The following is a 24,276-nucleotide window of genomic DNA, read 5'->3' as shown; positions in this document are numbered from 1 at the left end:
CCAAACGCCTTGTGCTGAAACTCCAGAATGCCAAAGGCAAAGAGAAGCTCTAACAATTGAACAAAAGAAAAGGCAGGATACTTAAAAAGGAGCAATAATAATTAGACCGATGGCAGACTTCTCAATAGCATCCTTAAAAGCTAACACAAAGGTCTAACATCTTCAAAGTACAAATAGAAAATAGTATTTCAACTTAATCGTTTACAAGTCAAGCCAAAATAAAAAGATTTTTAGACAAGCAAAGGAGAGTGTTAGCCATTGAAAAATTTATCACTGAAAGAACTATGAAAGGATGCACTTCAAAAAGGAGATGGAGGGGCCAGCCCAGTGGCGTGGTGGTTAAGTTCGGCGTGCTCTGCTTCAGCGGCCCAGGTTTGTAGGTTTGGATCCCAGGCACGGACCTACACACCGTTTATCAAGCCATGCTGTCAAGGCATCCCACATACAAAATAGAGGAAGATGGGGCTTATCTTAGCTCAGGGCCAATCTTCCTCAAGCAAAAAGAGGAAGATTGGCAACAGGTGTTAGCTCAGGGCTAATCTTCTTTACCAAAAAAAAAAAGAAAAAGGAGATGAACATAGAAGGAAGGCATTTTGGTAAATCTGACTAAATAATTCATTGACTCTACAAAATAATGATAATGATGACTAATACTGGGAGGACTGGAGAGGACAATTTGAGTTAAAGCATTCCAAGTCCTTGCATTGTTTGTAAGAAGGATAAGGATATTGATCAGCTTTAGATTTGTTTAGACTTGATGTCAACCACGCATGTTAAATTTTTAAGGAAATCCATGAGAGAGAGAGAGAATCACATTGAGTGGTGGTAACTATTCAGAAAAAATAAATAAGCCAAGAAAAAGGGAATATGGAGTAATGAGGAGACAAAAGTGACTAATGGAGGAGAAAAGAGGGAATTAAAGAAAACTTAATCTGATAGAAAGCAGGAATAGACCTTTTTTGAAGACTAAAAAACGACTAGGGCAAACAATAAAAAATAATGTAGAAATAAACCTAAAATTACCAACAAGTATAAATAGACTAAACACATCAGTCAAAACACAAAGATACCAGATTGGATTTTTTTTCAATTACAAGAGACTCACCTAAAGTGTAAGGACACCAAAAGTGTAAAAGTATAGGAAAATTATGCAAAAAAAAAAAAAAAAAAAGGTGGAGCTATATGAATATCACACAATTTTGTAAGTAAAAGCATTAAGGATTAAGGAGGGTTCTTATATAATATTAAAGAAACAATTCACCAGGAAGAAATAAAAATCATATTTTACTTACCTTATGAACATAATCTAAAATGTACTTAAAGCAAAAAATGACAGAACTACAAGGAGAGATAGACAAATCTCCAAACTTGTTTTCAGTGATAAGGCGGACAAAAAAATTAGGAAAGATATAGATTTGGGCAATACAGTTAGCAAAGTTGATCTGATGAACATCATATAGACTCCTGAATATTGAACGTTTAGAGTACATATCCTTTTCAAGCGCAGAGCATCAGTTATAAAAAGTGACCATTTAGTTGTTCACAAATCAAGTCTCAACAAATTTCAAAGAATCAGTATAACACAGACCACAATGCAAAAAATCAGAAATCAATAACTAAAAAAATAACACATATATATTTGGAAATTTAAAGTTGTATTTTTAATGGCCATAGGAGAAATAGTGGATATTTTTTAAGACTTACTCTCAAAGGAGAAATAATTCTGAAAATAGAAAATATTTAGGACTAAATGAAAATGAAAATACCACATTTCAAAACCCGTGGCAAGGAACTAATGAAATTATTTTAAGGATATTTTACAGCCATAAATACTTACATTAGAAAAGTAAACTGAACATTAGTGAGCTGAGCATCAATCTTAAGAAGGTAGAAAAAGAACAGAATAAACTCAAAGTACGTAGAAGGAAGGAAATCTTGAAGTTAGAGCAGTCAATGAAATATGAAACAAACTTACAGCAGAGAGGTTTGGCAAAACATGAAATTTAGTTCTTTTTAAAACTAACAAAGCGACAATAACAGGAGAGGCAGGTAGAAGTGGTAGAAAGTATGGGCTCTGGAGCTGACTGCCTAGTTTGAGTTCTCCCTCTGCCACTTACCAGCTGCATGGCCTTGGGCAAGTGACTTGTGGCTGGCATTGGTGGAGCCACAGCTCAAAGCCTGGACTGCCAGATCGCAGTGCCCATGCACTAACTGGTTATCCTTATAACAGGACTTCCACCTCATCTACTCTGACGGGAGTATCTTCCACCCATAATGAAACTGGGTACTATTATCCCCATAACAGATGGAGAAACTGAGGTTTGGAGAATTTATGTAATTCTCCCCAAGTCATGAAACTATAAGGCATTGGAGCTGAATCAAGACTAGATCTTTCTAACTCCAAAGTCTGCCCTCTCAACCACCACACTTATCTATAAGAGGAGAGGAAAATCCCTGTTGGCCCCTCAGCATAGTGACGCTGTGGAAAGCTACCTACTGTATACCCAGCTTCAGGGAAAATGTCTTGTTTAAGGTAGAATGTAAAAGAGAAGGGGCAAATGCCCCTTGCTCATATACAGAATTTTCTTCTCTTACTAATGATAACCCAGTGGTTAAAATTATGGGCTTTGGAGTTAGAAATAATAAGAACAATTGCTAAAATGTGTTAGACACTTACTATGTGCCAAGCATAATGCTAAGATTTTTCAATCTGTATATCTTTTTTCACAGATTCTATTATTGTCCATCATACAGATTAAGAATCTCAGGTGCAGAGAAGTTAACCTCAAACAGCTGCAAATTGGCAGAGGCAGGACTCCAACCCATGCCATCTAACACCAGACTTACATTCTATCCGCACTAAATTCCTGGGGCCCAACTTCCTCATCCATTGATTGGGGGTGACTGTACCCATCCCCCTGAACTGTGAAGAGGGACTGAGACAAGGTAGGTAAAGCCCCCAGCACAGCTGGCATGATGATGATGATGGTGATGATGGTGATGACAAGTGGTACTTGCAAAGATGTTGGCCTGAAAGAAAGTTACAATTCCTAACTGCTCCAGAATAACTTACCGCTGAAAATCCTCAAAAACAAATCTTTCCTTCCATTTCACTCTCACAAATTTTCAAGAAGACAGATCATTTGTGCTCTGTGTGAAAGCTTATTTTCAAAATCAAAATCATAGCATTTCACGTTATATGAAGATATGAAGAAAAGTATTTAAAAGAATCTGACAAATAAAACTGTAGAGAAGTGGGAGAAAAAAAGCTCATATTACCCAATTCAGTGAGTCTAGCCTTGAACTTAATTTTCCAGAATTCTTGAAATATCAGTAATGGCAGCATGAAAAGACCAATTAATCAGGTTGTTTGTTCTCCGTGTGTGAGTCACTGTTGCCATCTACAGTTAAAAATGGGGCACGCAACGCTGCCAAATAACTGATTCTGAAAAACAGTCCTGGAGATGGTGCTGCTAAGAGAAGATGCTTGTTCACTGAGCACAGAAAGTGAAAATGCTACCTGGAGGAGCAGCTCTTTCTCAACCACCTCTTCCGTCTTGCTGATGAGACGCTTCTGCAGCATGTGAATTTTCTGTATCAGCTCAAAGGTACTGGGGTCACTGGCCTGTTCAAGGGGAACAACGTAAAGCAGCTGAGATATCATCAGTTTCAAAGCCCTGAAGTCCCTATGTAAAATAATTATTGTTTTATTAAAATCTGTTGCAAACCTGCAGGCCCAATACAGAGAGAATGAGAACCAAAAAAAAATGTGTAACAGGTGGGATGGTCATCAAAACAGATCGACTTTTGGCTAATGTCTTATCTATTGGCTCTAGTTAGCCAATAAATGGAAAATGAATATGTTTATTCCACTAGGGGAAATAATAATAACAACAACAACAACAATAATGATAGCTACTGTGCAGGACACCTGATTCTTTGCCACCATCCAAACACTATGCTAAGTGCTTTTCATATATTATCAAATGTTAGCCACACGACAGCCCTGTGAGACACTGTTAGTCTTCCCTTTGACAGATAAGACAACTGAGGCTCAGAGGATTAAGTCATTTACCCACACTGGTAAGGTCAGACCTGGATTCAAGCCCAGATATACCTGGTTCTAAAGCCTGTGGTTCTTAATTACTGTGCTCAGAGGCTTCCCCTACCATCGTCTCTGTTTCCATAGGAATGAGACAGGGTCCTCCAATTCATTCAGCCTCAGGTTTCTCCTATGGTAACTGTCAACAAGAAGATGCATTACAGCCGATGATGGGGAAGGTTTCTAGGATGTGGACGCCTGCTAATTGGCAGCAGAACACGACCGTGGCATTTACCTCTCAAATGGCGTTATCAATCCATAAAGCTTTGATGTGCCTTCAGTAGCTATCTGTGTACAACTCAAAGATCTACTCTTATAAATTGATAATTTGTCCTGTAGACTTTGAGCCAAAGCTTCACTCTCAACTGTACTGACATTTTGAATTAATCTAGCAGCAAAATATTTTCAACTGCCTCCCAGAGTCTCTATTTTCTAATTTTTAATAGAAATTGACATAGAATTGGAAACTTTAAAGATCTGCTTGGAAACACATGGAATAAACTAATGTGACAGTAAATGAATTTAAAATCTCCAGATCCACTTCCCCAGACACATCCATATTATCGTTACTTTAGCAAATGATACCACTCTTGGCATTTGAAGAAGAATAAATGAGGGTCCAAAACACGGGGGAGAAGAACATAGTCCATCAACTCTGACTTTGTCTAAGAAATACTGGGCAATGCCAACTGATAACCATATATTGGGACTAGATTTGGCACACATTCATTTGACAAGACTGGATGTTAAAATTCAGGCCTCATGTTTACATAATAGTTTATAATGCATTATTCTTAATGCTTTCTTCATTAAAAGGAAAAAATAAAGATGAAAAACAAAAACCCACTTGGCTGATTTTCTCCCTTGCCCTGCTCTTTCTTAAAACACATACTTATTTTCTCCCAATGCCCTAATTGTTCATTTAGTCAAAGGCCCTTCTGGTATCCGCCTTGCTGGGTATAACTATAGGAGGTAGCCACCCTTTTCTTGAAAATGCAGAGCTTGTCTTTAACTGTTATCTGCAGTGCTGGTGGAAATGTCTATTAGAAAGTCATAAAATAAAATATGAGGTTTATCATTATTATGGGACTTTGGCTATGTCCCCAGATCCTAAGAGAAACGGTTTGGCTAACACAATGCTAGTCCTTCAAAAAGGGGACTAGTTGACAAAAGCCATATTTCCTGCAGGAAGCAGAAGGATGCAAAGACCAGCTGAAAGATCGTGAAGATGCTGGTGGGCAATGTAGCTAAAAGCAATTAACAATCCAAGACTAACAGGCAGCCGCAGGACAACTGGTTGACCAAAAAGTACCTAAACAAGAAAAATAAATGTCTACTGGTGAGGCCGGTTCACAGCTTTCACTGGGTCTTTTTTAGACAAAAAAGATTTTGTCCAGGACTTTTTAAACAAAGCCCGAATAAACAATCTGGTTCTGGAACGACCCAATTTACATTTGATCCCAACTTACATTTTAGGTGGCCATTTGCACAACATTAAATAAAATCACACTTCCCATCGTGCTTTAGGTAGGAAGCCTTTGTTGGGTAGAAGAAGAGATTTGGGGATGGGAGGAAGGTTCTGCCAGATGTTACCTCGAGATTCCTCCATCTGTGCACGTTCATGGGGTTCTCCAGTTCTTCCTGCAGGGCCCGGCATCGTGCCCTCTCCTTCAAGAATTCTCTTTGCATGCGAAAAAGCTCCTGTCTGAATAAGACAAACTTTGTTTTGCAAAGAAATTCTCCACTCGTTTGAACGTCATATCTTTATGTGGTTACATACACACTACATCTTACATAAAAAGTTGAAATTAGGGGGACTTTTGTGAACACTGAGACCAGCCTCCTAATCAGCAAGACACAGAGGATACTAATTTTTTGCGAGCTCAAACTTTGGCTTTTGCTTAAAAAAAGAACCAGAGCTTCAGAATTATGATTCCGGATACCCAAGAAATTTAGAAGTATATGGAAAGAACAGGGAGGAGGTGAATTATGAGAGTTTCAATATACTTTTTAATGTTTCTAAATGTCTCTACAGTAACAGCTATGTTACTACTACATTAGCTACATTCCACCATGAGGTGTGGCCTCTGACTGCAAGATATTGCAGCTCAGGTGATAAACTGACACCACCCTGGCTGCACAATGGAATTCCCTGGGGATCTTTGACAACACACCTTTGCCTGGACCCGATCCCCACAGGGATTCTGCTTTAATTGGTCAAGCATGTGGCTTGGGTTTCACAGGTTTTAAAGTCCTCTGGTAATTCTAATGTGCAGCCAGGATTGAGAAACACCAAGTTAGAAGTGATATTGTATCTCATGCTCCACAACTCCACAGATGGCTGAAAAAGTCCTGAGGAACTAGCTCTGGTTCAAACATACTTCTAAAATCTGCGGGAATCTCTGGTTAACAGGTAATGTGCTCCAGCCATCCAGGGTACCCAGTGAGCTGGCTGCCTCCCTGTTGAACGAGAGGCTCTGTTGGGAGGTGGAGAAGAGGCAGGCACTCACATTGACACCAGCAATGAGGATATTATTATCTATCCTCGTCTGCCGTGGGTGTGCAGATTACTAATTCTAAGCCATCTCTTTGACTTAATTGCTTCATTTAAACCAATAATACAACTTCCTCTCATTAGCAAGACAAACCATTAGAATTAACTGCATGATGCTCACTCAACAGGGAGCTCAGAACAAGCTGCCTAGAATTAAAAGCATATTTTTAACACTTCGATTTTCTAGAGTGTCATCAGAAGAGGAGGGCAAGAATATTAGCTACCATTATTGATGGCTTATTTTGTACTAGACTCTGTGCTAGGCACATTATATTTGTTTTTGTGTTTAATTTTAACTACACGTCTAAAGCTCAGAAAAGTTAAATGATTTGCCCAAGGCCACACAGTGTGTAGGTGGCAGGGTTGCGACTGGAATTCATGCCTGCTTGCCTCCAATATCTTTATTAAGTTGTCTTCCCATTGAAAAGAAAAATAAAATCTATTATCAATAAATAAGTCTTGTTGACTAGGAATGGGTCGATTTTGGTCCTTTGTGGATGTAACAAAAATAACTCACAGCTGGCAAGTTTAGTGATGGTCTTTGAGATCATTCGACAGCTGCTTAGAATGAATCCATTTGTCTCCAAAACGTCAATGGTGGTATCTCTGGGTAGTAAACTTATGAGTGGTTTTTCTAATCTCTTCTTCATATTTGTCTGCATTTCCCATGTTTTCTACAACGAATTTGTACTACTTTCATCATCTGAAATACGAGCAACTCTAAAAAGAAAGTATTGATCCATCCTTGATAGTGGCAACTTCCCTTGCTATTCCTGAATATATTCACTTCATCAAAATATCAAAACTATCTTCTCATTCAATTAATTTAAGAAGCAGATCCAAATAGCGTCCTTGTCCCAAGGTAGTCAAGGATGTTGTTCATCTACAATCTGTGGGGAATAAGGATAGCTCCTGAGAAAACACCAGACTTCTTATTTGGTTTCCTGCAATTGCCTATGAAAAACACGGTGATGTTTTCCCAAAGGGAAAGTAGATCTTGTATAATGTAAGGTTTAAAGCAAGAAGAAGGCACACTAAGCTAAAGGGAGAGCTGCAGAAGATAAATCAAGAGTGAGATGTAAAATTTGGCTGCCTTCGAAAGAAACAGAGTTTTCAAATAGAGATAAAATTAAATTTTTCCCCTCTTTTCATTCTGTGTATAATTCCAAGAAAAAGATGTGCAAATGTTACCAGGATTAAATTTAAATATTGATGCTCCATCTCTCGCCTACTGCCTTATTAAAGAAACTCTAAAGAGCTCATTGGGGGAAATTTTTTCTGAATTGTAACTAGCTTGTATTTGTGATTTCACTTGAAATTTTATTTTTAAAATCCAGAATAAAGTTTTTAAAAGATCTTTTTGCACCCTCTTATATTTCCCTGAAAGGAAATTAGTTCATTTTTTGTGACATAGAATGGACACAATGTAGATTGTGAATTATGGAAAAGTTGTTCTCATTATTTGCTGATAATTTCAACATATAAAAAATTATCTTAGGGGCCGGCCCCATGGCGTAGCAGTTAAGTGAGCACGATCCGCTGCTGGCGGCCCAGGTTCGGATCCCGGGCGCGCACGGATGCACTGCTTGTCGGGCCATGCTGTGGCGGCATCCCATACAAAGAGGAGGAAGATGCGCACAGATGTTAGCCCAGGGCCACTCTTCCTCAGCCAAAAAGAGGAGGATTGGTGACAGATGTTAGCTCAGGGCTGATCTTCCTCACAAAAAAAAATATATATATATATATATATATATTTTATACAGCTTGATAAAGACCTTCAGTGACCAACAAGAGGAACACAAAGTCATTTCGGGAGCTCCCCACAGACAGCTGTGCCCTCAGCTCTGAGCAGTCTCCTATTACCTGAGTTCATCGACATTAGCCACACTCCTGGCAAGAATCCCTTTTTCCCAGCGAAGTTTCTTGATCTCAAGTTTGAGGATTCTCATGTCCTCCAGTCTCTGATTGTACTGCCTCTCGACTTTATTCAACACGGATTGTTGGATCTTGATCTTCTCATAGAGCAAAGCCAACTCATCATTGCGCCGAACAAGCTGCGACCCCAGGATATCTCTCTCGCTGATGACCTAAGAAGATAGGGAAGGGCATGGCCACCAGGGAACTAAAGGTCTCACTTTTCATCACGGCAGCAGCACTCATTCCACCAGTGAATATCTATCCAATGCCCACATGTGCTAGGCACCCAGTGGGCAGGGCACTGGAAATAGCCTGCTACCACCATCAACACTGGACTCCTCCCATGAGAATTTGCAGTCTCGTTGGAAAGAGTTCAACAAATAATCCGTGATAAGAACAATTCAATAACCCTTGGCCCATAAGTGTTTGTTTGTTTTTTTCCAACCCATTATTTTATAAATGATTATATTTAAATGACTTTATGATGGGCTACCTCTTGCCAAGTTCTACCACTCGTTGCTGTCTGAAGCTGATCAACTTGTCTCTTTTCTTTTTAACCTGCCAGATCTCTGAAAGCATTTAAGCTTCTAATCCCCAAATTATGTAATTATTAATTGCAATTATATATGAGCAATTACATTATACTACAATGTAAGCTCCCTGAGGACAGGCACCTTATTTTCTTGTGGGTCAATGTATCCCCAGTGCCTAGAGGAGTGACCGACACACAGTAAGTGCTCGTAAATACGACTTCAGTAAATGAATGAATATTTCATAATTAATCAACAGAAGATGGACCTCTGCTGCTGTTCTTCCAACAGACTAAATGGAAAAGCTTAGAGAAAAATGAGGATCTGTGAAGAGTTGAACCAAACAGCTGGGTCTGCTGATGAGGTCTGCAGGCCTGGTGAGGAGATGTTCCTACCTGGTCTAATTCCTTCTTCTGTCTCAGCCTCTCTCCATCAGCCTCAGCAATGATTCGCAGGAGTTTTCTCTCTTCAGCTTCCTGCTTTTCAATGCTCTGTTTGGTCTCCAGGGCTTGCTGTCTCAGCTTCTGCAGCTCGGCCTGACAAAGAGTGAAAGATGCAGACAAATTTCACTCTGTAACAGCACAAACTAGGACTGCAGGGTCTGGATTTAGACATACAGCTGTGCTTCTGATACTTTCCTCTGATGTTTCGTTTAACATGGTTTGATCACTCTCACAAGCAAAACAAGATTAACACACACACGCACATACAAGCCAGTAAAGAAATAGCAACGCACATTATGGTGATCATGTTTATTCTATGAGTTGTGCCCTTGAGGGATTTCCATCAGTTTTCTATAAACGGGTAGCAGGGGGCTCATTGGTATTCAACAGCACTACTCTTACCAGCTAAACATGGAGAGAATTCACAAAGAATAGTGCAGAGGAGGATGTGGGGTGAAGACGGGAGGAGCCTCTGAATGTACCAGCTCCTGTAATGGTCCTAAAACCACCAGCACATCAACTGCAAAGAGAAAGCCCATTGCGAGCAAAAATTAAATTAACAAAGATAACAACCAAGCGTCTATCTTATAAAACATCTTGATGGGACCAAAGAGATGTCATGGTATAAAAAGATATATATATCCTATTTCTAAGATGCTTCCAATCTACATGGAAGATAAGACATACAAGTATTGTGCAAATATTAACAAGTCCAGGCAATAATGTTTCAGTATTTTTCTTAACACACAACGGTGAATCGATATGATGGGAGGTCAGAGGACTGGAGTTGTCAGGGAGGCTTCCTGGAAGAGCTCAGATCTTGAGGCTCTTGAGGTTACATGGAAATCACAAGAGTGATGGGGAAAGGGTGTTATGGAATGGCAAGTTTCTGAAGGAAAATTCCTCTCATCAAAGGACACATTTATTCAATTCCACAAGGATATTTGTAACCTACAATATCCCAGGCATGATACCTGGCATTTTGCATAGCTACTCTTATCCCCATTTTACATATGCAATTACAGAAACAAAGTAAAGCAAATTAACTCACTCAAGTTTACATCGCTAGTAAGTAGCAGAGTTGAGATTCCAACCTACATCTTTTGGTTCTAAAGCTTATGCCCACTCTGCTATCACCACCCAATGGTTCCAAGTCAAGGACATACTATGAGTAATACTTGAGGGATTCATCATCCATTGGAAATGACAAATCGAACCAACCACACTACAGTGTGGCAATGCTATCTACTGTGTGAAAAAGGACAGGGGAGGACACAAGAATGAGTTTTTATTTCTGCCTGGCATTTAGGGGGAAGAACCAGTCAGGGCCTTGGCAGCTGACAGATAGTTCCAAAGTGGAGGGGTATGTGTTGGTAGGGGGAGGGTATTCAATAGTCAGGCTTTCCAGAACAAAGGCGTGCAAACTATAAAGTACCTGATGTGTTCACCAGACAGCAAAGCATGTAGTGTGGCTGGATTAGAGTGTTAGGTAGGGAAGAGCAGGAGGTAAGGCTGGTAAATCAGCTGAGCCAGCCTGGGAAAGGCCTTGAATGCCATGCACTGTAGAGAGGATGCAATGCGGAGTCACAGAGTTAATCATATTAAAGCAGAAATATGTCTTTGAGAGGTTCCATGCCCAGATAGAAAGGACAGATGGTATCACAGACCAGGTGAGCACAAGAAATAAAATGAGAGGAGGAGCTCTGCTTTCACCCAGGCTAGGAATTGCAAGGGAGATGATGAGACGATATTTAGGCTCCAACTTTTCAATGGCTTGCAGGTCAGCAAATGACAGCGAAAAAGTGCTAATTATTTCCTTCGAGGAAATATTGGGACACCTACCTTCACCCACCCAGAAATGTCACTGGGATGATAGAAAACCCTGTATTTGCAAGTTCCTGTGAACCAAGCCAACTCAGGTCACAGTCTGCCTCTATTCCGTGAAGACGAAGAGTCATTAATTCCATGCCTCAAACTTACCCAAACAGTAGAAGGTACTACGCACCTAGTAACAGACATGTAATGTCACAAACTAAATGCAGCTCGCCACTGTAAAACCAAGCGTTTCTTTTATGACATTTTGTTTGTTCATTCATAAAATACGTTTTTGTCCAGGGATAAGCAAAAGGAAATACTTATTGAGAAAAGATCTGATCTGGTATTTACCATTTTGGGGGATTGCCTGTCAGGAAAGAGAGTGAAGAACCAGCCTTTCTATTTCTATAATCATTTAAGGTGATAGTGAAGACGGCAATAAAATACCTGTTTGGCTCATGCTTTCTTTAATAAAACTTTTATTTTCTCAGATGTTCAACATTCACTTCCCTGTTCCTAAATGCCAAGAGCTGATCAGAATCCATCAGCAGAACAAAATGAAAGCCCTGTTATATTAAAATGCAATCAACGGTGTGTAAAAGTATCTGTCTGGAATGTAAAACCATTTGTGTGCTTGGCATTGCTGGGTGTTTTTTCCATAATATATCAAAATTCTGAGTGGTCTCCTTATGTCCTAAATTTATGGGCTGTAAACAAGATGTGGCTTTCGACGTTGGCAGCAAATGTTAACATCAACAAACTACCTTGGGTCTAATGTATTTAGCAGCTATAAATCTGAGCTGTCTCACCCAGGATGGATGGTAACAACTGCTGTGCACCCAAAAGCCCATCGAGCAATGTTCTAGGTGGGACCTGAGGTATTGGCATCTCTCAAAGTGTTACTGGTGGTATGAGGTTGTACTATGATGGCAGGACACACTCCTTAGTCACTGCCTCCACAATTATACAGTTTTGTGGTAGGTGTTTATGGTTATCATCTAATTTGGCTGCAGGCATAAATCATATCTCAAGAGCCACACTTCCGGGAGTTTCACCCATTCATACATGATCCTGACATTCATGGGGCTTCACAGAAACCAGCTGTTTACCTCAAGCAAAACACATAAGACTACTTGAAGCCTTCTAGACACAGGAATAATTAAGTTTTCTCCCTCTCTCTCTCTTTCTCTCTCTCTCTCTCTCCCCGACAGTTTCCATCCGTGTCATTCTAGAGAGTCAAATAAGTAAAAGGATATGGAGCTCTGAAGCCAGTCGCTAATGTGCTGCTGAGCTCTGGACACAGAGAATTTGCTGAATTATTCACCAAGAATGAAAGTGGTGTCAGATTGATGTGGGATGATTGGGAGGTGACGAGACAGAATTGGGGGCTTGTTAGGACTGGAAGGCAGACACTCCAAATGAAATGGCTCCTTCAGTGCTGATGAAACAAGACTGGGACAGAATGGGCAGATGAACGCAGAGGTAGCAACATCTACAGAGAACTATTGACATTCTGTCACAACCATAACATGCTGACGACGTCTAGAATCCTGAGGAGTCAGTAGAGCCTGGTAGCAACTGAAAAAGGAAAGAAACATGGAAGGAGCAAGATTTTTATTTTGAGGGGGATGAATGAGGATGGGGATGACCTATTATGGGCAATTGTTTGTCTGCTGGCTTGGAGAAGTGGTAAATTGGATTGTCCTGTCAAAAGGCATCTCACAGTCTAACAAACAGGCTAGGGCTTGCTCTTCTGGGAGGGATTATGCATCCACAAATCTTTGTAGAACTCACAATAATAAGCTAAATGTCTCTTGGAGCAAAGTTACTAGAAAATCTGCCCTTTCCTCCAGGGTTTTGGTTTGCAAACTTCAGATGCATGAAATCCAGAGACCTGTGTGGAACATGATTCAAATTTGAGGCTAAAAAAGTCAAGAGCTCAAACTCAACATTTGAGCTGTCATATTTTTCTAAAGAATGTCAATGGGCTTAATGATAGGCCAAAATTATCCAGTTGAAGCACCATTGCAAGTCATCCTTGGATAACATCAAATAATAAATCAAACCGGTATCCTTTTACTGTTTCTCATTCTTGCCTTAATGGGAAAGGCTGGGGGGGATGGCATCCTAGTTTCACAGAAAGTCCAAAGCAATCATCTTCCTATAATCAATGACCCAAAGCTCTCCAGACCTAGGATTCCCCATTTAGGGCAGACTCTCTAGAGCAGAAGCCCTTTAATCATCTTTCATGTCCACCAGCTGCCAACTCTGCTGGCCCAGGACCAAAAAACAGAGAGCCCTATTGCCCCTTATTTTATTTTATTATGATGCCTTTTTGGAGCTTATATGTGTAGATGCCTGATGATAGAGAGAATAAGTGAAACAAATATTAACCGAAGTCAAACTCTAAAGAATTAGGCATAATGGTTCTTTTGCATAGGACATTGCTTATTCTAAAGCAGGATTTTGTAGAAGGCAGTTAGTTCCACCTTAGACCCCATTATGAGGTAATACTAATCTTCTGACTAGAGCATTCCTTGGGAAAGTGAGAGATGAGGATCAATGTCGTCCTCTAAAAAGAAAGAGGTGATGTACCATATCAAGTTACACTGAAGCCTTGCTAACGTGGGTCCTTGAGGCCCATGAGTGAAGCAGTGTTTATAGTAAGATTCTTCTAATTCATTCAACGATAAATAAACCTCATCCCACTACAGGCTCCCTGCTAAAACAAACTTTCTACTTTCTACAAAACTATGCTTCGAACAAGGAGAATAAGGGCAAAGATGCAGGATATTTTCAAATTTTAGAAAATATATTTATGTTTCTTTATATGTAAATAAATTTTACTGCAGAATTTTCCGGGTTTTTTTTTTTTCCTGGAGTGGGGAGATGACATTCTCAGACAAGTAAATACATCAATTACCATACCTTTTTTATAAAGGCACCTTTGTAACATTTTAATCTTTCTCAAACCAAACATGCCTTAAGTTAATTTCATGAAGACCTATCATTGAGTTGACAACACCCATTATTGAGAGTGCATATTTCAACCTATGGCATCTTGGAATCAAGGAAATATGGCATTAAATCTGTCCAACACTAGGTACACATTTTCAAGATAGGAACTATCTTTGAAAGCTAATAACGTGCAGAAACCAAGATACCCAGTCTCTCATTTGTTGTAGATAGTTCCTGCAAGTGGTTCATAAACATCCATGAATATTCTGCATATACATTCAAAATAAAAATGTCATCATTCTCTTAGAAGTTCCTTTTCAAATTCTTCGGTCAAATGGATTAGAAGAGAAATCTATTGAATTGGATAGGAAAAGGAAAATACATTAGGTTTAGTGAATGTGTATAGTAAAACATATTTGGTTTGAGGATTTGAAATGGTGTAATTATTTAGTACGTGTTATTGGAAAAAGTCTTTATATTAGTAGACATAGAATGTTCTAAATTAGTACATTTAAAAATATATGTCTCAGTAATATATGTGAAGACAGGTGAGTCCCTGGAGAAGTGGCTGCAAAGTTCTTAGACCCACAACGTTAAGGCGAACTATAAACCTGGTTGAGGGCAAATCAAGTAAGGACAAAGCTTGATGCCCAGTAGTTAATGATATTGTAGGCAGAAAAGTCATGTGCATGTGATGTAAACCATGATTAGGACAGAAAGACAAAGGGTCTTGCCAGCACTGACTTATAGAAGGCCCAGGAAGGAGTTTGGGAGGGTTGAGTGTGGGCGCAGGAGCTGGACTTGGGTTGTGCATGCAAAGAGATTGCAGTGAGCCTGCAAGCTCCAGGGCTTCCTGGGCACCGCTGACCTGCTAGGTCCTCTTCCGCTAATGTGATGGTAGCCAACATAGGAGAACGAGGTGCTTGGGCATCTCCACTGGCCTCCTCCCCATTCTACCTGGGAGCACTCCCTACAAGGAAGTGACGCGGAGGTGGTAGAGCTCACCCTGCTGGTGTCTTGTGTTCTCCCTGCCCCTTGTTGCCTTCAGCGACTGTGGAGCCTGCTAGTGGGTCATATAGATAGACTGTTGGTCCATTACTTTCATTATAAGATCTGTACCTTCAAGATTTCCTTCTCCTTTTCTATCCGCTGCTGTTCCAGATGTAGCTTCACAAGTGCTGACTCTTTGGCAGAGATTTCTTCTTTCAGCTGATCTACCTGATGGGTCATAATCTTTAATTTTCTCTTCATTTCTGTTATTTCATCCTAACAAAATGAAAGGGGAAATGTTTGAAAGTGAATTAAATAGAAATCATCATCCCTGTGGACATTAAATACATATTCAAGAGCTTTTAAGGGAGACTCTCTCAAAACAAGAGTCTCCTAACCAGTAACAACTGGGCTGTTCCTTTGTATCTTGTGCCCGTCAACCTCAAAGCACCTTATAGCCTTAACTCTTGAAATATTCTCATGAGATATATGCATAGTATGCATAACAAATATGCCATACACATACACATACACACACAAATACACACACTTCTTTCCTCATTTCACAAGAGAGGAATTGGAACTACACAACAAACATCATCACTAAAAGATTGCAAAGCAAAGTTCTCCAATTAGATGACAAGAGTACGCTGCTCCCCTGTGACTCATGGCAACTATTAGCAGTTTTAAAAATCAGAAACAGGAGAATGGAAATTCTACATAATAATTAAAAGCAGGAGGACCATGATCGTCATCTCCTATAAAGTTGTGTCATTTCCATTTCAAACGATCTGATAGTTCTGCATCAATTGACCTTCTCTTTGAGGTGAATTCCATGAGATTTCTTTCTCGATCTATTCTAAATTCGGCCATTAGGATAACAGAAACTGCTTTAAACCCAGGATGGGGAGGAATGAAAATGGAAAGACATAAACATATTCTCTACCTGAGCCTCAACCAGGTTTTTGCTGTACAGATTCCTGTCTGACCTGACAGCTTCATACAGGTTCTGTTGCTGTTTTAGTTTAGTCTCTGATTCAGCGATTTTTTTCCTGTAGTCAAAAATCTGCATTTCACGGATTTTTATGTCTTCCATGTTCAGGAGGACCTGGAAGAGAAGGAAGTATATGAAGATGGTTAAATAGCCCATCTGTGGTTATCGGTTCAGGACAAACAGAGATTTTCATCTAAGGGTAGAAATGCCAGCAATCAGGAAATCTGACTGGCTGTAATCACTGTGGTACAACACAGGAATTCAGCCCAGCTGATTAGGGGCCAACATACATTTTATCTATGCCAGAGTTCTGCTCAAGTGTGAAGGCTTAGCACAGTTATTTTGTGATCATAGGAGAGAAAAAAAAATAAAGAAACTCTTTCAATTCTAAAAACCTCTCCTGACCACCCCACTCATCAAAAGAGGGGGGGGAAAAAGGCACAGGCTTAAACAGATCTTAACATAGAGGGCTAAGAAAGATGAGAGATAACTTAGCTGCTTGGCCACACTCACGGCTTTACCAAGTTAACCACGAGAAAGAAAAGGGGGCTTTGAAGGTTGATAGTGATCGTAATGCTGTCTTGCCAATGCCAAACTCACTCCATCAGGGAAACTCAAAGGACTTCATAAAAATGCGTTCTATTGTGCACAAAACACTTCCGGGAAAGACAAGATGCAGGAATAACTGCCTTCTTTTTGCAGGTATGAAAAACCAAGGCACAAAGTTCCAGTGTGGGCCAATAGCTGTCAACCAGCAACCCATGCAGTAGAAATTACCTAATCATGACTCTCAGCTGCAATGGCCACAGAACTTCCTTACGAAGAAAAATTTTATGGAGGAAGACTGATTAAATCAATGGAACTATGGTCTAAAGAGCAGCTAGAACACATAAAGAGAAAATTCTTAAGATTTCAGTGGAGTTCTCTTAATTGATGGTTACAGATGAAGGAAATAGAGCATTGTGACAGAGAATGAAAGGAAGAGGATGTACCTGAAGTAACATGGCCAGGGAATGTTCCCCTGAAGAAGAGGCATTTTAGCCAGAACCTCAAGGTCAAAATGTACTTAGACCTTTGCCATGCTGACGCTCATTGTGATCCAGGTGTGGGCTACCTGTGAGCAACATGTTCCCAAATCACTGCACTGCACAATCCTTTTATTCCTCTTGTGGAATCAGTATTCCAGAAAATACACGCAGAGAAACCCTGTCCTAATGTGTTCCCATCAGAGTTTCATGGGTGGTGTTTAATATATTTATCCTTTATATCTTTAAACAAACACCTTTCAAAGTTTTGTTAGACTTATATTTAAGGAGGGATGGGATTAAATTTTAGTGAATGCCTTTTCAGCATGTATTCTTTTATACTATTTTTTCATATTGGGACTATTGATTTGATATACTTAGTAATAAATATTTCTTTTTACAAGTATTTTAATTGTATTTCTTTACACACAGTCCCACATGCCACAATTTTAAATAAACGTATAAATGTGAAATATACATTTATTTTCTTTTCCTTATTTACTTCCTTCTCCCTTCAACCCACATCAGCCCCTCAATGACACATGAAGTAACCAGGTTAACAATCTAGTTTGTGTTCTTCCATATTTTTCTTTGAATTCTACATATTCTATTCAGGCCTACTAACATCATCATCATCATCATAACAGCTAATATTTCTCAGGTACTTTCCATGTACCAGGCATTTTATATGTATAACTCATTTAATACTCACAAAAGTCCTATGAGAGGTACATTATCATCACCCCAATTTTACAAAGAAGGAAATGGAAGTCAAAAGAAGTAATATCACTCACAGCTATTCAACTAGTAAATATACAGATGTAGGGATTTGTTTTCCTTTTTGGGTTTTGTTTTTATTTTTTGGAAAAATGGGATCTTCTTATACATACTTTTATGCACCTTGCTTTTTATCACTCAATAGCACTTTGTGGAAATCACGTGGGGTAGCTCTAATTCATTCTCTTTAGATCTGGTATAACACCCTACAGAGTGGGTGCACCATCATATCCTCTGCTCTTCCCCTCTGAAGGACACTAACTTGGTTTCCACTTTTTTTGCCACTCTGAACCATGCTGCAATAAACATTTTTGTACATGTGTCCTCATGCGCTTATGCTTTTATTTCCATGGGATGGACCCCCAGGAGTGGAATATCTGCCTCAAGAAACATACATGTGTTTAACTTCAATAGATATTGCTAGATTGCTTTCCAAAATGGCTGCGACACTTCACGTCTCCATACCGCCAGCAATAGTTTTCTTAATAGAAAACTATCCTAGCAGTTTCAGGAGAAACTCTCCTTGGTCATACTGGATGATTCTTTTAATGTAGTGTTGAATTTTGTTTGCTAGAATTTCATTTAGGAGTCTGCAGACGTATTCATAAGTGATCTAAGTTTATAGCTTTCTTTTTGGTTCTAATATCAAGGTTTCTGCTAGTTTCAGCAAGTGAACAGAGTACTTTTCAGTGCATTCATTCATTCATTCACTCCACAAACATGTACTGAGGACCCATCTATGACAGGCATTGTAACAGCACCAGAGATGTAAAGAATAAAACGCATTCCCTACCCTCAAGTTCCCCTCTAGTGAATGACTCCTCCATAAAATGGATAATCAAGGAAAGGATACAACCAGTAAACTGAGAATATGCACAGGGTGTTATATGAGAATCAAACACTGGAAAGTGAGTGGATAGTTTCTGAGGATGGTTGTACACCTGGTGTCTAAGTGGTTAATATCTGGGATTTACATAATTTGTGGGAACTACCTCTTCCTTCTTCTTCTCCAACCATCCCAACCAAGGACTCACCTCAGACCCCAGGCTCTCTCCTAGGCCTGGAGTCTTTAGTCATTATCCCTCCATAAGGCATGGGTTATATCAGAACAGCAATGCCGATCAACATTACCCCAGGAATACAAAGTGCATGAAGTGCACTTTTTCTAAGTTCCCCAAAAATGCATATTGCCTCAGAATTATCTGATTCTTTAAAGTTTGAAGGAACTCAATGCTAAAATCATTAGGCCCTCAATGATAGTGTTGGGGCCAATTCTCTCTCAACTTCTTTGGTGGCTTCTATAGTCATTGATCTTTCTAAGTTCCCTACTTCTTTAGTCAAACCTTGATGTATGTGTTTCTGATAGCATTATCTCCTTCAACCAATTTTTTAAATTTATGCAACTAGAGTTGTACAAAGTGTTTTTAATGCTTTTACTGTTTTATCATTATTAATTGCTATCATCCTCTTGGTGGCTCAAGGTAAGACTATATACATACTCAGTGGTGAATGGCTTAGATGGTTGGTTGGGGGCCTGGAAAGAACAAAATTAGAAGATCTGAGACAGGAGGTCTGGGAAAGAGACATGTGGATAGATCTGAAATGAAAAGAAATCCTGTTCCTTCTTCCATCATTTCTTTGATTCATATCTTTAGAATCCGTCAAAATGAGTAGCAGGCAGCTTTATAAGATACCACCACGGGTCACTAAAATGTATAAGTTAGGAATAAATGTGAAACCTAAATAAGGTATCCATTACTGGACCTGTTATTTGTCCGATTTTTTTTTAAAAGAAAGGTACTATCTTAGCCTACAATTTAGCCTTTCTACAAACATGACATTACCTTCTTTGGGGTCAGTGAAACAAATGGATTGAAAATACTCTAAACAGCATCATCAGCATTCAGACTATCAAGCAGCACATCAGAGAAAAGAAAACAATTGTTAGTTCAATCACTTTGAGAGATGTTATAACAAGAGCAATCCTTTGCACAGACAGAATAATGCTCCAGAGAAAGGATGCAGCCAAGGGTATTTCTTTTTTGGACATCCAACTAGCAGGGTCCATCTTTCTGCACAACCAGGCACACAATCACAAACTTGCTTCTGGATTCATTTTTTTTTAAGATTTTATTTATTTATTTATTTTCCCCTCAAAGCCCCAGTAGATAGTTGTATGTCATAGTTGCACATCCTTCTAGTTGCTGTATGTGGGACGCGGCCTCAGCATGGCCGGAGAAGCGGTGCATCAGTGCGCGCCCGGGATCCGAACCCCGGGCCGCCAGTAGCGGAGCACGCGCACTCAACCGCTAAGCCACGGGGCTGGCCCTGCTTCTGGATTCTTGAAGCTGGGAGTAACAAGACCCCATCATGACACCAAGAAAATCAAAGGTGTCTCAGTTAAATGACAATGAGAAAAAAAAAAAAAAAAACAAGTATTAAAACTAACAGAAAAGATAATTTACAAAGCAATTTAGTTTTAAGTGTTGGGACTCAAAATGTGTTTTGATGGAAATCATTCAAACCAATGTCACATAGAAATTCCAATCCTTAAAATTCATAAAATGTGTGGGGTGTTAAGTAGGAGCAAAATCTTTCATCACCAAATGTCCCCTGTTAAAAATGGTATATCAGAGAATGTGGGGCTGGAGCTTAATTAATTGGTTACCCTTTAGATAGCTCAAACCAACTCATGAGATAAATCACACTCAAATATAGAAAGTTTTATTACAGCCAGAGAGGTGGAGCTGCTAGCATTCATAGGCTCGCTTCAGAGGAGCCCAAAAAATGCTTACAGTGCACTCTGAGGGTACAGTCCCAGCTTATAACCTACTCCTACCTTTTCTTTTTCTGTTAAAACAACCTGCCAATAGAAATAAGAGTGAGATAAAAATCAATAACTCGTGCTGGAGATCTGCAGCATAGTCAAAACATCATACAGACTGAGGCAGGATAAGAAAGTAGGTCACTGAATTTGGAGCCCTTTAACTGGCATTTGATGAAATATCAGTACAATAAACCTCTCAACTAAGTTCTTCTCAGTCGATGTCAATGGTTTGAATGCTGACAATGCCTTTACCTTCATAATGAAACTGAAAAACTCACTCTCTGAAATAAAAAAGACGACAACAAAAAAACAAAACACTTATGTGCCCAGGCTTGTGAAATTTTAAGTCTTCTCTATTTTTCTTGCTTTCTTATTTTATCCTCTATCTTAAATTTAGAGAGGCATATCTATACTTCTATCTGTTGTTTAATAACATATTATGTTATCTTATAAAATGACGGTTATAATAATGTCTACCTCAGGGGGTATTATGAGGATTTAAGTGAGAAAAATATATGTTTGTGCCATCAGATAAGGACCTAGTATATAGTAATTTCATCATTTAATAAATGTTAACAGATTATCATGATAGGTTAATATTATATAATACTAGTACTTAACAAATCAATTTGATTTTTCTATGAATCAAATTCTCTTCTGTAAGAAAATAGTGATCCATAGTACACTTTTGTTATTGTAACACAAAAAGCTTATAATCTGTATACGTCCCCTTGGAGCTCCTCTCCAGGGTTCTACCCTAGCAAGGATGCTCTGTATAAAACTTCAAATTAATACCAAAGAAACAGGAGCTTTATTTCATTAAGAAGATACCTATTCAGAGAACAATATTTCTTTGATCAACTTTTGCTTTCTTCACTTAATTCTAAGCCCTTGAAACCACATTGTTATTCATTTCTTGGAAACTCTGTCTAGAAGAGCTTTGCTTGACACTGTTATAGGCAAATAAGCAGAGAGCTAAGCAACTTGTAGGTAGGGATTCATTGTGAAAGAATGCTTTTTGGCATATAAAATGTCTGCAAGGTGATGGCCAGAAGTTTAGTATTTAAAATGAAAAAGAAGGGGTCCTAAAATGAGCCAAGTACGTAATGTGCAAAATGTTCCTCAGATTTAATATTAACTAGGAATGGTTTTACCCAGAATTAGTAAAAGTTCAGAAAGAGTAAATATGGTGAACTACAACTTATAATGCCATTCCTGGTGCTTCTCAATTTATGTGAATAGTAAAATTTTGAATGCAGCAGAGAAAAAGCCAGGAAGACTAAAAAAGTGCTGAAACCCTGTAAAAGATTGTCTTATGGTTCAATATTCGCTCTCTCCCACCATGCCCAAGGCCTCATGGGGGGAGTCTATTCCCCCATGCTGTTGAGGTTGGGCTTGGACACGTGACTTGCTATAGCCAATGGGATGTCAGAGAACATTGGGCAAGTAGAGAACCATGAAATGTGCTTGTGTGGTAGGGTTTGTCATTTGCATCCCTCCTCTCTCGGTGAGAATAACATGCACCTGGAGGATGAGAACCAAGTAGAGCAGAACTGGACCCAACCCCCAGCCCTGAGCCAAGCCCAGCCTGGATCAGCTGACCCCCGGCCCACTGCGGGTGTGTGAGTGAGAAGCAAGTGCTGGTCTTTGCAGACCGGTGAGATTTTGTGGTTGTGTGTCATGCAACATTATTATGGCAAGTGTTGACTGAGACGAACACAGAGGAAAAGGTTTGGGATTCTGAGCCATCCATTTCTGGCACAAATGGAGATCTTCCTTCTCGTTTGCAAATGCTAAGGTAAATTAATAAAATGTAATGTAGGGCTTTCTGCATCTTAGATTTCACCTTTCTTTCTCTAAACAGAAAGACCCAGAAGGCAAATGTTAATACTTTTTTGCAGCCCAGGAGGAGAAAGAGACCACGCCACAAGTCACTCACAGCTAAATTGCCAAGGATAATTCAGATGAGATTGTCCATTATGGCAACATGTTTCAGATGAATTTAAAGAGAGGGCAGACCCATAGTGATAAATATATTATTGAAGAAGAATTTAAGATAGATACCTAAAGGTAAGTCTTTTTCTACCTTATTCAGATGTCTAATTATGCTTTCCATTCATTCTTTCCAAAAATATTTTAGTACCTATTTGGGAAAGAAGTAATATGAAGAGCTGAAAAATGATAAGACTTGCCCCCAAGGAGTTTGTAAGTAGAATGAGGCAGACATGCAAATAACAGTAAGTTAACACAGGATTTTCTCAATTGCCAGAGAACTGAACCAAGTACAGAGGGTTATAGTTCACTGTTAATAAAGCTCCTTGGGAAAAGTCAGATTTTGTTTGGCCCCTGAAGGAAGGGCAAGGTTTTATTAATACTGTTTCTTTATTTTTTTAATCACGATACTAAAATAATACGTATTCACTTTAGAAAATTTGAAAAATACAAAAAGCACAAAAGGAGGAAATTGGAACAACCCATATCCCTACCACTAAGAGATAACTACTGTTAATGTGTTGGTATATTTCCTTCCACTCTTCTTCCTATTAAAAAAAGCAGCTAGGGCACCGGCCCTGTGGCATAGTGGTTAAGTTCGGCACGCTCTGCTTCGGTGGCCCAGGTTTGAAGGTTCGAATCCTGGGCACCAACCTATACCACTCATCAAGCCGTGCTGTGGTGGTATCCCACATACAAAATAGAGTAAGATTAGCACAGATGTTAGCTCAGCAACAATCTTCCTCAAGAAGGAAAAAAAAAAAAGAGGAAGGTTGGCAACAGATGTTAGCTCAGGGTGAATCTTCCTCAGCAAAAAAAAAGAAAAAAGCAGCTAGGCTTCTGCTGCTTCTTCTAGCCGAATTCTCACAGAGTACTTTTCTTCATCATCGTAGGTAAAACAATACACACACACATATGCACACACACACACAGAAACTTTCTTTCAAAGCAAGTCTATATAAGATTCTCCTGTCACTGATTTTGCCTGGAATGTGGTCAGTCTGCATGTATAATTCTTTCTTCATCTCCAGAAAATATCTTCCCATTACATCTTTGACTTGGGGCTCAGTTCCACTGTTAGAGACCAACTATCTGTAGGCTGGTTTCTATTCCCTGTCCTTACTTCTTATCTCCTCTTTGATAACTTTAATTTTTTTTATCTTTAATTTTTTTCCTCTGCATTCTAAGAGAACTGTTTAAGTTTGCACTCCGCTGGGTCCATTTTCCACAACATCAATTCTGTTTTTCACCAACTTCAGCATGGATTTTAAGTCTGCCATTGTTTGCTTTTGTTTTATTTGGGTTTTGTTTGGTTTCTAGTCTCTTTACAGTTGTTCCTTAATTTATCCATC

General features: G+C 39.3%; 1 protein-coding gene across 1 annotated transcript in view; it reads right to left on the bottom strand.

The window, feature by feature from the left end:
* Positions 1-24,276, bottom strand: part of CFAP58 (cilia and flagella associated protein 58) — a 92,292-nt gene that overhangs the window by 40,892 nt on the left and 27,124 nt on the right. Inside the window, exons 10-15 of the mRNA XM_058544380.1 lie at positions 16,256-16,417; positions 15,439-15,585; positions 9,499-9,639; positions 8,520-8,743; positions 5,696-5,807; positions 3,521-3,625 (exon numbers count right to left, since the gene is read on the bottom strand). Coding sequence (XP_058400363.1) covers positions 3,521-3,625; positions 5,696-5,807; positions 8,520-8,743; positions 9,499-9,639; positions 15,439-15,585; positions 16,256-16,417 — 891 coding nt within the window. The remainder of the gene's footprint in view (positions 1-3,520; positions 3,626-5,695; positions 5,808-8,519; positions 8,744-9,498; positions 9,640-15,438; positions 15,586-16,255; positions 16,418-24,276) is intronic.

The sequence above is a fragment of the Diceros bicornis genome, chromosome 6 (genome assembly GCF_020826845.1).
Source record: "Diceros bicornis minor isolate mBicDic1 chromosome 6, mDicBic1.mat.cur, whole genome shotgun sequence".
NCBI lineage: Eukaryota > Metazoa > Chordata > Mammalia > Perissodactyla > Rhinocerotidae > Diceros > Diceros bicornis.
The sequence above is the reverse complement of the archived record's forward strand: the minus strand, read 5'-3'. Positions and strand labels throughout refer to the sequence as shown.